Source organism: Pogonomyrmex barbatus, unplaced genomic scaffold (genome assembly GCF_055798465.1).
Source record: "Pogonomyrmex barbatus isolate J1 unplaced genomic scaffold, ASM5579846v1 scaffold17, whole genome shotgun sequence".
Lineage (NCBI taxonomy): Eukaryota > Metazoa > Arthropoda > Insecta > Hymenoptera > Formicidae > Pogonomyrmex > Pogonomyrmex barbatus.
Window position 1 is genome coordinate 3177477 of NW_028297113.1, and position 13820 is coordinate 3191296.

Consider the following 13820-nt stretch of genomic DNA (forward strand, 5'->3'; position numbering starts at 1 on the left):
CTTCCACGTTCCCCTTTTATACTAATTTCCATCTATCTTCTCTGCAAGTTTTGGGAGAGAGAGAGAGAGAGAGAGAGAGAGAGAGAGAGAGAGAGACAGCCGTTTAAATTTATCTTCCCCGCTCATGAATCGCCCAAATGCTAATACATCATCCTGCGCACAGAATATCTCCGTGTCCCCTCGGACAAAGCTCCATGTCCACCGTCGTTTATCGCTGCCACTGGAGCTTAACGTCAGCCATACTCTCGGAGGAAGATACGTGCTGGTACGGGAAAAAGGAGGAAAACCGCCGAGCCGGCCGGCGTAGCAAACGTCAAACCGTCGTTCGGCGGATCAGTGAGCGTCGCGACGCCCGCGGCGCAGGTTGCACTCGCCTCCTCTTCTTGCGGCTTGCCAATAGTACGTACCAGTGCGTCCAGCAGGACGCTGTCGCGCGAAAACATCGCCGATGACACCGCATGTCTGGTGCATATTCCTTTTATATTTCCCTCTCCCTCTCTCTCTCTCTCTCTTTTTTCCCTCTTTTTCGCTGGAGCATTAAAACTCTGGACGATCCCTGGGCGATTATTATGGGGTATTTGAGCGTTGGCTAAATGGGGGCCGATGGACATTTTCGCGTGACCTTGTCCCTCAGGAGGGAACCAGGCGCCGGACCGGTTTTTTGCAAGATGGAGACGTCCGCAAGATTTCGGCAGCTGAAGACGGTGAAGCTGAGCTGCGAGGCGACGTACCGGCTCGACATCAGCTTCAAGCCGCCGCAACTTCTGCAGTGGGTACAGTAAATGTGCAATTATACATACATATGTATCAGTCTTTTCTCCTTCTTTCATCCTCTGTTCGAGTGGTTCGAGTTCTTTTTTTTTTTTTTTTTTTTTTTTTTTAGAGAACGGTGATTTTGATAACGGTGCTTGGCCGATGGAAAGTCGTGTCGTCAATCATTCATTTAAAATAAAAATAAATGACAAATTGGATATATGTGACGTGTCATTTTTGTCGCAATTTGATAGATCGATTTATTCTTTGTTACATAGTGAAAATGTAAACTGTATCAATGATATGATTTTTTGGACATACTCGGAATCCAATTTATGTATCTAAAACAATTGATTGGTGAATGATCCCGGATGATTCCCACCGCATTATTCAATTTTATTCGAAATTACATCGAATGAGCAGAGCGACCAGCGTTGCGCATTCTCTCTCAAGGGGACTATAAAGTTCACCGCGAAAAAGTCACGCTCGACTAATAGCAGTTTATCAGAAATTTATACGATCATTTTCAGCGCGAAGAGCGGGAGCCGGCGATAAATTTCAACGTCTGAGCTTCTATGCTCCAGGGACGAGGATTACGGCCTCTCGCAACACATATATGTTCAGATATAGAATCGCTAATAATGCCAACTTAACTGTAATACCGAAAATAAACTCAGCATCGAAAATGTGCATGGGAAAAACGTTTACTTTCGTGAGTACTTAAGAGGGAAAGAAATCGCCCAATCTACGTCATATAATACTTTGTATCATTGCGAGTAAAGTCGACGCCTCGGTATTTAGTATTAGTCGTGTTTGTAGAAATTTTTTATAGTGTACTGAAATAATTTCTAGATTGTCAGGTACTTTTATTATTAATTTCAGGAATGATATTCTACTCCTACGCTTTTTACCATTCGATTATTTTAAAAATCAAGCGATACGATTTTTGTAGAGCCAAGAAATGTTTGATTGGTTAGTTAAATTTTTATTAGTTCTTATTTAATTAAAATATCTGAAAGTCTTGAAGTTTCAGAATGATGTCCTAACTCTACCATTACGCTTTTCTGCCTTCCAATTACTCTAAAAGTCGGAACGATTTCTGTAACTAAGAAGTTACTATTTGATTGGTAAATTTTTAATTCTCATTCAATTAAAATATTCAAAAGTCTTGAAGTTTTACGAACGATAGCCTAATCCATTATTTTCTGCCATCCAGTTACTCTAAAATTCCATTTCCATAGCTAACAAGTGTCTAACTATTTTGTAAATTTTTAATAGTTCTTATTTAATTGAAAGATGAATGTAAAAGTCTCTCGAAGTTTCTAATCCAGGAATGTTCTAATTCTACTTTTTATGCTTTTCTTCCATTCAATTATTTTAAAAATCAAGTACGATTTCTGCAGCTAACAAATATCTCATTAGTTTATAAATTTTTATCAGTTCTTATTCGCATAATTAAAATATTCAAAAGCCTTGAATTTTCTGTACACATAAGAGTGAGTTTAAGCAGATTAATCAGGCTTGGTAAAATTGCGGTTGAAATCTCGCAGACCCCAATATATCGGGTTTAAATTTTCCGCGAAAGTCTTTCCTGTATTTCATATCGTTCCTATCGCGTTGCATTGTGAAAATTTTCTCAGAATTTCTACAGATATTGACATATGTACGTACACGGAATAAACGGGGCTCTCGCAAAGTACATCCGGACGGATTACATTCGAGTCGTGGAAAGTTTGGAGCACGGGGTTGAAATCGAATAAGCACGTACACGAGCGACGACGACAAGGATCGCCGTGCAGTCAGTCGATCAAACCGACGGGAGACTGATTGATTTACGTTGGCGGGCAATTAGGTATCAAAGCTCATTGGGAGGCGTTTGCTCGTCGCTTTTATAGGACGAGACCGCATTACGGATACGTGATCCCGGCGCGAGATAACTACCCTCCCCTCCCCCCCCCCGCGCATTTCCCAAGCGAGCACGAGCGAGCATATAATCCTGGAGTCGGCAGCACGTGGGGGAGGGGGGAGAGGGAGGGAGAGAGAGAGGGGTGGGGGGGCTTTTAAACGTGTGCGAGCGCAGCAGCTGCAGTGACACACCGGCAACCCTCACGCGAGCGGGGGGGCGCGAGAAAGACGGACGTGTTATCGCCTTGAACTGCAAAACGCGCCCCGGTCTCCGGCGGCCGGGGGGGGGGGGGGGGGCGGGGGGGAGAGGTGGGATCGATCGTGATTTTACACGGTGCACTCGTGCGGCGCACGTGCTACTTATAATTGGCTGATCGATATGTTACAACCGGCCGCGACCCGCCGATGAGGGTGGACGATCAACTTGTTGTACGACACACCGGGGATAGGATCGTCTTATCGTCGGCGGAAGCGGTGAAACATGATGGATGTGTTGTCTCTCGTATGCCGGCGCGATATCGTGCCCGCCGTACGATAATGAATGTGTGTCGTGTATTCAATCGGGCTCAGGCTTGAAATATCGCCCCGGTAACCGGAGCGTCCGACAGGCATCGCGTCGAGAGCGAACGTCCCCGTAATTGCGGCGATAAATCAACAATTACGTTAGTGACCGCGTACGGAATGACGTGTAAGACGAGGAACCGTCAGGGATCAAAAAAGACGAAGCATCCCTTATTATCGAATTTCTATCGACATCCGACACAGGGATTCCAAGGCTGGAAAAGTTCGAGGCGACGGGACAGGAGCTTGAGATCGATAGGAGCTTGAAATCGCATCGAAAGGGTTAAAAAACGTTCGATAACGTTGACGGTTTCTCGCTCGATAATTGAGTCGCGATAAAATCGCGTAAAAGATGTTATTGATAATTAAGCTTAAGTCCGTTCCTCCCTTTCTTTTTAGCAACGCTTCGCGATGATTTACGATGTGTGCCGGCACGATTTGCAACGCGATTCGCACGGGTTGAATGCGAGGGCTGAATCGAATTATGGAGATCGCGAGGGAGGGGGGAGAAGGGGGGGGAGGAACAAATGCGATGTGCATAAATATCTCAGCTACCAATCCCCCCTCCCCCCGGCACAATCACGAAGCCGGAAGTGTCCGCATGATCTTCGAAAAGTCACGAGGGGTCGCGCGTCGCGCGGCAGAAGCGGAGCGGTCTTCCCCCTGCTCATCTTTCGGACAATGGAAAATTCCCCTCCTCCTCTCCTTTTCCCGTTCGGTGGAAAATGCGGCTTTCCTTTCCCCGACGCTATCTCGCCGAAATCTCGTGGAATTTTAAACAGCCGCCGCGGATCATTAGTCCGAATCACGCGATGCACTCCTGTGGCCTGCTTTTCGATTTTACGGACCAGCGGCGAACGGCACGACGATCCATTTCCCCCCCCCCCTTCCCCCTCTCCCCTCCGGCGAAAACCCCGAAGACGGATTAACGATTAATTCGTTCGAATAAAGTACACATACGCGGCTCGCTCGTTATGCATTCAATTAATTATTTGTGCATTTGCGCGCGCGCGCGCGCTACTTCGCGAGCACTCCGATGGTGCACTCGTGCCTGCAAAGTCGAACGATTAAAGTTTCGTAATAAGGGTTCGGAAAGTTCGCCGTCCTTGTTTCCGTTGCCGTAATATTCCGTATGGACGGAAGTAAGGCAGGAGGACGCGAAATGTAGACACACTGACGAGCTTATGATGTTACAAGCCGACGGCCGTTGCATTTTTTACGAACGATAATGTTGTATATCGACCGTGCGCGCCTTTAGATGCCAGTCCACGACTGCAATTTCGTCTCGGCTCATCTCTCTTATTTTAGATGCACAGCACTCGCGCATGAATTTTTAATCCCGAAACCCTATTTTGCGAAACCCTAGCGATGCATCCTGCAAGACGCATCTCTGTCCGTCCCCGTCTAGATGTACAATTTCTCTTTTCTGACTGAAATTCTTATCGCTCGTGATATAAATTCTATTTTCAAATCTCTCCTTCAGTTTATCTTCTTTCCTTTTATAAAACATGTCGATCTTTTTCATCCCCGATTAACAAATATCGGCCTTGAAATAATATCTTTAATTCTAAACTTCAGAACTTGCCAGCTGTAAAAGTTAAAACAAATTATTCTTAACTTAATTTCTTAATTAAAAATATTATTTAATTATTATTATTTAAACGTAAATTTTATATATGTAAAAAAAAACAGACAAGAAAAATGAAATAATCAGTTTTATATTAATTGCAGTTGGCAATTATTAAATTTAATCGACTGATAAAGTTAATTGGGGAATATGAGACCAGAGAGATAGACCGTAATCTAAAGTAATATTTTATACTTAAAATTCTTTTAGCTTTTCCTCTTAGCGTGCAATTTATATTTATTTCCTCCGTGTTTTCCTCGTTAACGTAATTTCAATTCCGCATTAAGTCTAGCATTAATTGTGTAATTTCAAAGGCGGTAAAGTTTCATAAATGCATTTACACATTACCGCTGTAATCCTCGCACGATCCGCGAATCTCAGGGAGAGCTTTCGTTCAATAAAAAGCATATAGATCGTCCCACGTCGTGTACAATACATACGTTATCTCACGTTCCATTTTTCCGTGTTTGCAGGATTTACAGACCGTCCGTTTCTGCATAACGATTCGATTCCTGCCACGCGATTGTTTATCTCGGGCCGATAAGCCGATGCACGCGGCTGATAAGACCGCGCGCGCACGCGGGTCATTTGCAAGCACCCGTCGTCGCAGCACTTTCGTGAAAACTCTAAAAATAAAGTCAGTCAGAGCGTGAGTCAAAGTGCGCCTCGTGCCCATATGAGAAAAGCTAGACTTCTAAAGATATATGGATCTAAGGATCAAAGTATCTAAAAATACGACCCAGCGGCCTGACGTAAGATTCAACTCGGCGATCAGGACTCAAGGACCCACTCGAGCAAGAGTGATAATTTTCCTCCCCAGCATTAAGTCCGTTCCTTTTAGCTGAACTTTTTGCACAAATCTTTTTTCCCCTCTCCTCCTAACGTAAACAGAAAAGGAGGAAGGAACTGTTCAAAAAGTTCAGCTAAAAAAAAAAAAAAAAAACAAGCGTATCATTATAATGATGCGTAGTCTTCAATCATTCTTGAAGTCTTTATTCGATAATATAAACCGTTTTTAGTCACTAACACATTAAATTAAATTAGTCTACGAAAAGAATTGAGAGGTACGATAAATATTTTAAAAAGGATATGTATTTTTTTATTAACAATCGTATTCTATTATTTATTGTAAAAAAAATCGCTTATTTCAATCTACAAAAGTGGAACACTCTCAATACGACTTAAAAATGCAGGAAACTTTTGGATAAATTTCAGTAGCTGTAAAATAGCACATTTGACATTTACATTCCGATTATATTATCTTTGCTTGTATATCGCTATTTCTAAGCGCCGTAAACTCGTTTTTACGAGGAATTAACTTATGGGAATGCCGTTGGTATACATAATAATCGTCGAGCCGTTTATCTTGACGTTATGCCAGCCGTGGGAAAAATATTACCAAAACACACACACACACACACACACACACACACACACACACACACACGTGGTAACGATTGTGCCACGCGAAACATCTATTTTCGCCCTCTAAAAGAAGACCTCCATCACGTTGTGAGACGCGCATTCGTTGCGCATCGAGACTCACGTCATTTCCGCTGCACTCATTCGAACCTTTATCGACTTTGCAGACAGTCAATATGCCGAATAAGCAAATGATGTTCTTTTGAAAAATAAATAACCGGGCTTTGTGGAGAAATAGGTCGTCAAACAAAATGCTAGCGTGAGGATGTGCAATAATCAAGCTTCTTTGTCATTTGATTGGACTTGTCGTTATGACGTGTATCTCTTGGCTTAACTTCCTCCTCTTTAATCTTGAGCCATCCTTTGAAGTTTTAAATTATTAAAATAAAATATAACGACGAATAAAAGTGAGCCAATACACTCGTGAACACAACAAGAAACAATATTTTATTTTAATATAATTATAATCCAATTTATGAAATTCATTGCGGTCTTCTCTTTAGAATTAAATTTATTTCTTAGTTTAGAAAATTATAAAAAATTATAAAAATGACAAAAATGTCATGAATTTTGGAACAATAATTTGTGTGAAAATAAGGGCACATCGCGCTGGTGCGCGCGCATGCAATACTATAAAGAATACTATAAAATTTTAAAGATATATTTTTCAAGAGAAATTAAAAAAAAAAAAAAAGAAATACATTCTTTCTAAAATTCTCGCGATCTTTTCAGGTCCCTGAGCATCGGTGGGAAACCGGTAGAGACCGTCGAACGCGCGAGAAACAGCACGGCTTGCGCCTACAGCGCTTATCACAGCACCAAGGATATCCCGGCGAGTGCGCGCGGTCATCGGGAGGATCTGTCGATCGCCATGAGAGTCCTTGGCTCCGGGTATTTGACCACCTGTCTGCAGATCAAGTACTACCGGCTGGATGATCAGAGCCACTGCGAATGGGGTGCCAGGCTGCACTGCATCGAGCTCGATTGTTCTAGCGTTGAGGGACGTCTCGTCACGGTGGACCGGGAGACCTACAGAAAGCTCGGCATAGAATCTTAACGAAACGTCATCAGCTTCACCGATACCATTTGTTACTAGCTCGTTTATAGCTTAACGAGGAACCCGACGCCGCGACGTGCCGCAATCGACATGCCTCTCGCACGCGATCGGCCGAATACTTTGCGCTCGGTAAAAGTAAACACAGATTGCGCCAGAGTTTACGTTCGGATGAGTTAAGGCCAATCTGGAGGCCGTACTTCTTTTCTAGGGAACTCCTAGATAAGCATAAAGCATAAGACATAGAACGTCGGTAACGATCTCCAACATATTTTCATCTGAACCTTTTTTTAAATTAATGTATATATATATATGTACTGCTTTCATTAATGTAGAAAAGAGGAGTCTAAAAATTCGGCCTACGATCCCAACATTTGAAAATTGAAAGGATGGAATGAATTTAGTAAGGTTAATAATAATAGATCACGCCGAACGAAAGAGATTTTGTTAGAATTTCAATTTTGTGCTTTCAATCTAGTACGATGAATATAGATTGCGTAGAAATTTCGTGGAAATATTATCATGAATAATTGACACTGATTGCTGCCAGATTGTTACCAGCCGATAAATGACATTGTATTGGTGGATTATTCGGAGAAATTAGACGCAAACAAATTTTCGAGACATCGAGACATTTATCGAAAAGCGTTAGCAATTTTATATCAAAAGAATTTCCTGAACGAAATTAAGAATTATTCTTATATTCTTAGGAATTAAAAAATTGTGATTTAAATATGTCCTATATTTAGAAGCCTTAGAAAAGCGTCTCTGTGCGTTAATACGATTGATTGCAAAATAGAATAATTACATAGATTAATTTCGATAATGCGGAATAAACCGAATAAAACCGTAAGTCTAACGTTAGAAAAGATAATTATGATTTTCGATCGATTGTTTGATATCTTCCGCTCTCTGGCGAGAGGCTACCGTGAGAATTAATATAAAACAAAAACGAAGTTTAACATAAATATGTATCGACAACTTACATAACGACTTTATATATACGTACCACGTATCGAACCTATGCGCGTTATTGATTGCCGATTAATATTTAATTGTTAGACGAATCAATCGTGAAGGAAATGTTCCGCGGCGGAGAAGAGCGATACGATGTTTTTTTTTGTAATTCAAAGCGCGTCGACAAAAATACTACTCAACGACGCGGTGTCGGCTTTCGTAAAACTTCGCGATCGAAGTGCACGATGCACTTCCGCGCGCATTGTTAACGCTATGCGTTCGCTTCGATGTTATTTTTCTCATCTCTATGGCAATTCTCGCCTCTTCTTTTTTTTTTTTAAAATGTTCGCACTTTTCACTTTCTCAGAGGATGGAGGATTTTTGTATCGAGAAAACTCGCATATGCGCATTATCGCGTGTGAATTAAATGTAGAAGCGTTCCTCGTGGACGCGAACGCTACAAAGATGCGAAGCACCTCAATACTTTAAAACTTTGGCAATCAGCGAAGTGACCAATTTAATGCCTTTACGCTTACTGTAAACATGCAGGTCGTTTCTACTTTCTCTACTCATTCAATGGTTTTTAACGAAATTATCGTTGTATAAATGTACTACATATATGTACAGCGTGATTCTCGATTATATATCTATTTATTTTATACATACAAGAGACGTATCTATAAAAGGAAAGAAAATAGTATCCGCAAACACGGATTATTTTCCAAGTTGCATCAATTAGAGTATGTGGGCGTGCATCGATTTAAATATTCATAGTACTGTGATCAGTCTCTTGCTCATCCTACTATAGATAACAAAAAGGAATTTACGATGAATCAAGCTTCAGAAACGCTCGTAGTTTTCTGCGATATCTCTCTTATATTTAAAATATTGATATATAATTAAGAATCACTCCGATATAAAATATGGAAAGAGATAATATATATTGTTTATATACAATAAAATTATACATCGCGTTAGTTCCGTTATTTCATATCCATTGCGATAGTGCAGCAATATGTTCGTGATGTCTTTATCTCACGCAGCTTCTCCATTTCCGTTCGTATTCACATCGCTTTGCTCGAGCGCATTAGATACATCGCTGAGTGATATGTCGCATAGCAAACTGGACGCCACGTCTGCTCGATCAATTCGTGGATCCATGCTGATATAGCTGCTTGGACGATGATCATCCTCTTTCACATAGAAATATTTCCTCATCGGCAACACAAACTTCTTCGTCGGCAGTTTTAATATCGCAACATATTTCCACCTCAGCAGTTTGCAATAATGCAGATCATGTTGTTATGCCACCGGCACCAGCAACATTATAGTGAAATTGTCATTGCCATAGGAGCTCAAGCAGAAATATTCACAATGAACAGATCAGTGAAGGTGAAGATTGGATCAATCCCTGATATCTCCCTCTTTAATTAAAAAGTATTAAAATAATCATATTTTTCATATTATTAAGGAAATATACAAGATAGGAAATAGCCTAAACATTTTTAAGATTGTTTTCTAGACATTTATCTATTGAATCCTTAAAGAATTCTTGATAAATTGATTTTTTATTTTGAAATAATGAACAGATTAACAATAATTGCTCATCTTAGCATTAGATATTGATGAAAAATATATACTCTACTTTAATAGCAATTAGAAATATCTCATTTTAAATTCTTTCGTGACTCGTAATTTTTTACACCGCGACGTGCACGCAAATGTTACCATTCCGAATTAGCGATCGCACGCCAACTCAGATGGCATATTTTGAATATCATAATTATCTAATAATCGTTGTAATTGTGATTTAACAAAACAGCTGTGACACTATTCAATCCAATTTCATAATGCAACAGGACTCTCTGCTAGAGTTGCAAGCTCTCAATGTTGAGATTTATATCGTTCCTAAAGTATTATACATTTTTTAAATATTTTTTATATATATTAAATGTACATACAGTTTTATACACATAAATGCACGAAGGGAGCTTACTCTATTCACTGTCAATGTACGTTACAATGACTTAAGTAATTTTAAAATTACTTAATTTTTTTTTACTTGACGAGCTCCTTGCTGTCATTGGTAGAATACATGACTGGAACGAAAGAATCGGCAGAAAAATCGTCGCTCTGCCTCGCGAATCGAAATATTCGATCGTTAAAGTTTGCGTTATTCAGGGTTAGGAAACCTGTCATACCGACGAAATGTATCGACGTGGGCATGCGTTGTGACCACATGCGCATGCGTATCGCTCCGCGCAATATTAAAGCGGTTTTTAAATTTTTGTGAAATTGCATAATTATAAATTTTGTTCTAAAACAAAGTCTATAATTGTTGGATTTCTCATAAAATGAATTTCCACAAGGAAATTTTTTGCGAAATCCACTCTCCCCCCGCCCCATGCTTGGGGGCAAAACGGGAGGTCTATAATCGTTTGATTCCACATTTTATCAAATGAAGGGTATCTAGTAAAGCCTGTCTGCAATGTTAGAGATCGATCCGAAATTTCGAACGGAAATCGATTGCCTATTTCGACCAAACTGATCGATAGAATTGGTCAATTTTTCTGAATTTCCACAAGGGTTTTGCAAAATTCACTCTCCCCCCCGCCCCATGCTAAGGAGCAAAACGAGGTCTATAATTATTCGATTCCACATGGATTTACGACTTTCAACATAAAGTGAGTTTTCACAAGGATTTTACGATAGAGAAGATTAATCGCAAAACCCTTATGGAAATCTGATTTTTTATTTTATCTTTATTTCGGATATCGAAACATTGTATGTACTATATTAATGGAAGAAAGAAAATGAAAAATACATACACACACATATTCGAATAAAGATTTTGTGTTTATTTTTTACCCTATCTTACTAAAATCTTTTTGGCACTGTTCACTTAACAATTTATTTTTCAGATTATTTTTAGTGAATATACGCGACACTACTAACCATTTTGTTATTAAAAATACAAAATCTGAATGCTCATTTAATAGCAGTAGACGAACGAATTAATCAGTATAAACTTCAAGCCATTGTTATATGCAACGATCTTTTCCGTTTCTTTTCCGTTTCATTAATAAGAGCATGGGTTTTCCATTGATACTTCAGATATAGTTTATTATATCTCTATATGGCATATTTATTTATACGAAATATTTGTAATAAAAAAATCATTGATTTAATGTTGCATTATTCAAACGTGTACTTCTGTAATCGTTAAGAATTTTTTTATATCAGTAGTCGATAATATCGATAATACTCTTCAATTACCTCTCCAAATTCCCCGAACTTCACCGATGGTCACGAAAATTTGTCCAATATCTCGTCGGAGTCGATAATTATAAAAAATTCTTAGAGATCATCGAGAGAGATTTACACTGTAAGTCCTTCTGAACGAAATGGACCTTTTTTTTTTATTCATTACCGCAGATTTTCTATTCGGGCTTAAGGAAAAACTACTGCATTGATGCTTATAAATTATTTTATTTATCTAGGCACAACGTTGAGAAACACGACAGAACGCAATCATCGCGCGCTGATTCTCGTCAAATTATATGCGCCGGACAAACGCCAAGAATCCCAAAAGAGCGATTCGAATGAGATCTAAACTAAAACTGGTATTTTCTTTCGAAGGCTTCGACATTCAGATTTTGATTATCAAGATATACAAGATCTGACATACAAGACGTCTGAAGTCTCTCTGTTCGATTGCGAATTTTGAAAATATCAAACTTTGAAATGTATTATCTTTTCTTTGTTTTTTTTTTTTTAATTTTAATTTTTATGCACGATTTCACCAACGTAGATTAATTTTAATCTCGATTCAACTTACTTTTCATCTTTTTCTAGTTCTAAGAATTAGAAAAAGATGAAGAGCAAATTAAACTTAGATTAAAGTAAATCTATGTTTTCTTTGGTGGAATCGGGCATTAAAGATTTACTTTCAAATTTTAATAACACGTGCAGATTCTGAGAACGTTCAGATCGCATATGCATATATTCTCTTCATATTGGAGATATACACAATAGGTCTGTTTTTTTTTTTTTTTTTTTTAATAGCTAAATTACAGTTCAATGTAAGAATAAAAACAGGCTTTATACAAAAAATATACTGGACATTCAATTTTTTTCTTTCCCTTAGAATGTATTGAAGCTACATTCTAATATTGAAAAATAAAACATTTTTTAGCTATAATGAATATCAATATATTGAATGTAGAATGTGTTCTTTAAATGACAAAAACCTTGAATAAAACTTGAATATACGAACATTTTTAGTACAATTTTTTTATATAACATATATTTGGAATATATAAGAAATAACATAGAATTTCTTTACATCAGAATATTCTCAGAGTTTAGATGTGCTATTAGGAAAACGCCGACTTGTCAAAATTCGAAAATTTAAAGTTTCCTTCGGAGCTATCGAAAATTAATTAGCCTTATAGCGAATTCCATTCACTACACTGCACCAGGTGCACTTTAAAGTGCACTTTAAAGACTGCTATATATGAAATATCTAAACAGTAGTAGCATAATATCACTTCCTTAATAATGAAATTATTAATTCACATTCAACTAAATAATGACAATTTCATTGTTGACTATTTATATATATCTATCATTTTGAAGTGTATCTTATGTATTTTTACATTTCAATAATTTCATGTATATCAGCATTTAGTATACCTTAACCCGGTATAATGCAGTGAATGGAATTCTATTAATCGTTCGGTTAAATCTTCTGTCGCGACGCAGCTGCGTTCTTAGCCTAATGATTTCCTCGCGTTATACTCAAAATAAATACAGCCCTTTGATCTTTGCCTCTTTAAAGTAATAAGAATTGCGTCTGTGTATATATATTAATATATGCTTCAGCTTTCGCGGGAGTTAAATGTACATAAAATAACAACGTCGTATCCATGTTTCGAAGTTGTACGATCGGAAAAAAAAAAAAAAAAAAAAAAAACACACTTCCCACACTTTAAAGTATACTTAAAGTATACTGAAATACTAAGTATTTTAAGGTATGCTAAGTATACTAAGAAATAAAGTATACGGAAAGTATACTGAATAAATACACAATGCTAGCGACACCAACTCTCGATAGATAGGTTCCCTTCGGATTAAACGAATCATCCGAACGTTCCTTCCGTTTGAAAAAATATGATCTTGCCTATGTACACACATCGAATTTATTACGATTGTATATGCGTTCACGTTTACAAATATGTACATCTTATGCAAATCTGTATTTGTATACAGAGCTGCAATCACCTTTGATACTCGTGGCGGGAACGTTGTCGTCGGAGGAAAAGCCAAAGAGCCTATTTCTTTGATAGAATCACTTCAATTATAAGGTATAATTCAATTCGACGAATTATTTTCATTCTGGATGAAATATGTCAAAAATATGTATTACATATTTTATTTCCTGAATTACGTAACGTAGAGCGAATGAAATATCGATTTCGTAAAATCGCGCGACCAACAGAATATAGCGACGTGTCGCCGTCTTTGTCTCTACGAAGTATC

At 38.4% G+C, this 13820-nt stretch overlaps 1 protein-coding gene and 1 long non-coding RNA gene across 3 annotated transcripts; one reads left to right on the forward strand and one right to left on the reverse strand.

Moving 5' to 3' along the window:
- Positions 1-181: 181 nt before the first annotated feature.
- On the forward strand, positions 182-9241 carry LOC105431193 (CB1 cannabinoid receptor-interacting protein 1). Of its 2 annotated transcripts, XM_089074439.1 has the most exons (3): positions 2949-3501; positions 5320-5672; positions 7001-9241. In XM_089074439.1, exons 2-3 carry the CDS (start codon positions 5551-5553, stop codon positions 7323-7325), a joined length of 447 nt encoding a protein of 148 aa, XP_088930565.1. In that variant the 5' UTR covers positions 2949-3501; positions 5320-5550; the 3' UTR covers positions 7326-9241. The 2 variants fall into 2 exon arrangements, with proteins under 2 accessions (XP_088930564.1, XP_088930565.1); XM_089074438.1 differs by lacking the exons at positions 2949-3501; positions 5320-5672 and adding an exon at positions 182-769.
- Positions 9202-10683, reverse strand: LOC105431188 (uncharacterized). Its single transcript, XR_016138709.1, has 2 exons — positions 10276-10683; positions 9202-10187 (listed from the first exon to the last, which is right to left on the reverse strand). It is a non-coding gene; the product is annotated as an uncharacterized LOC105431188 (long non-coding RNA).
- Between the last annotated feature and the right edge of the window lie 3137 nt (positions 10684-13820).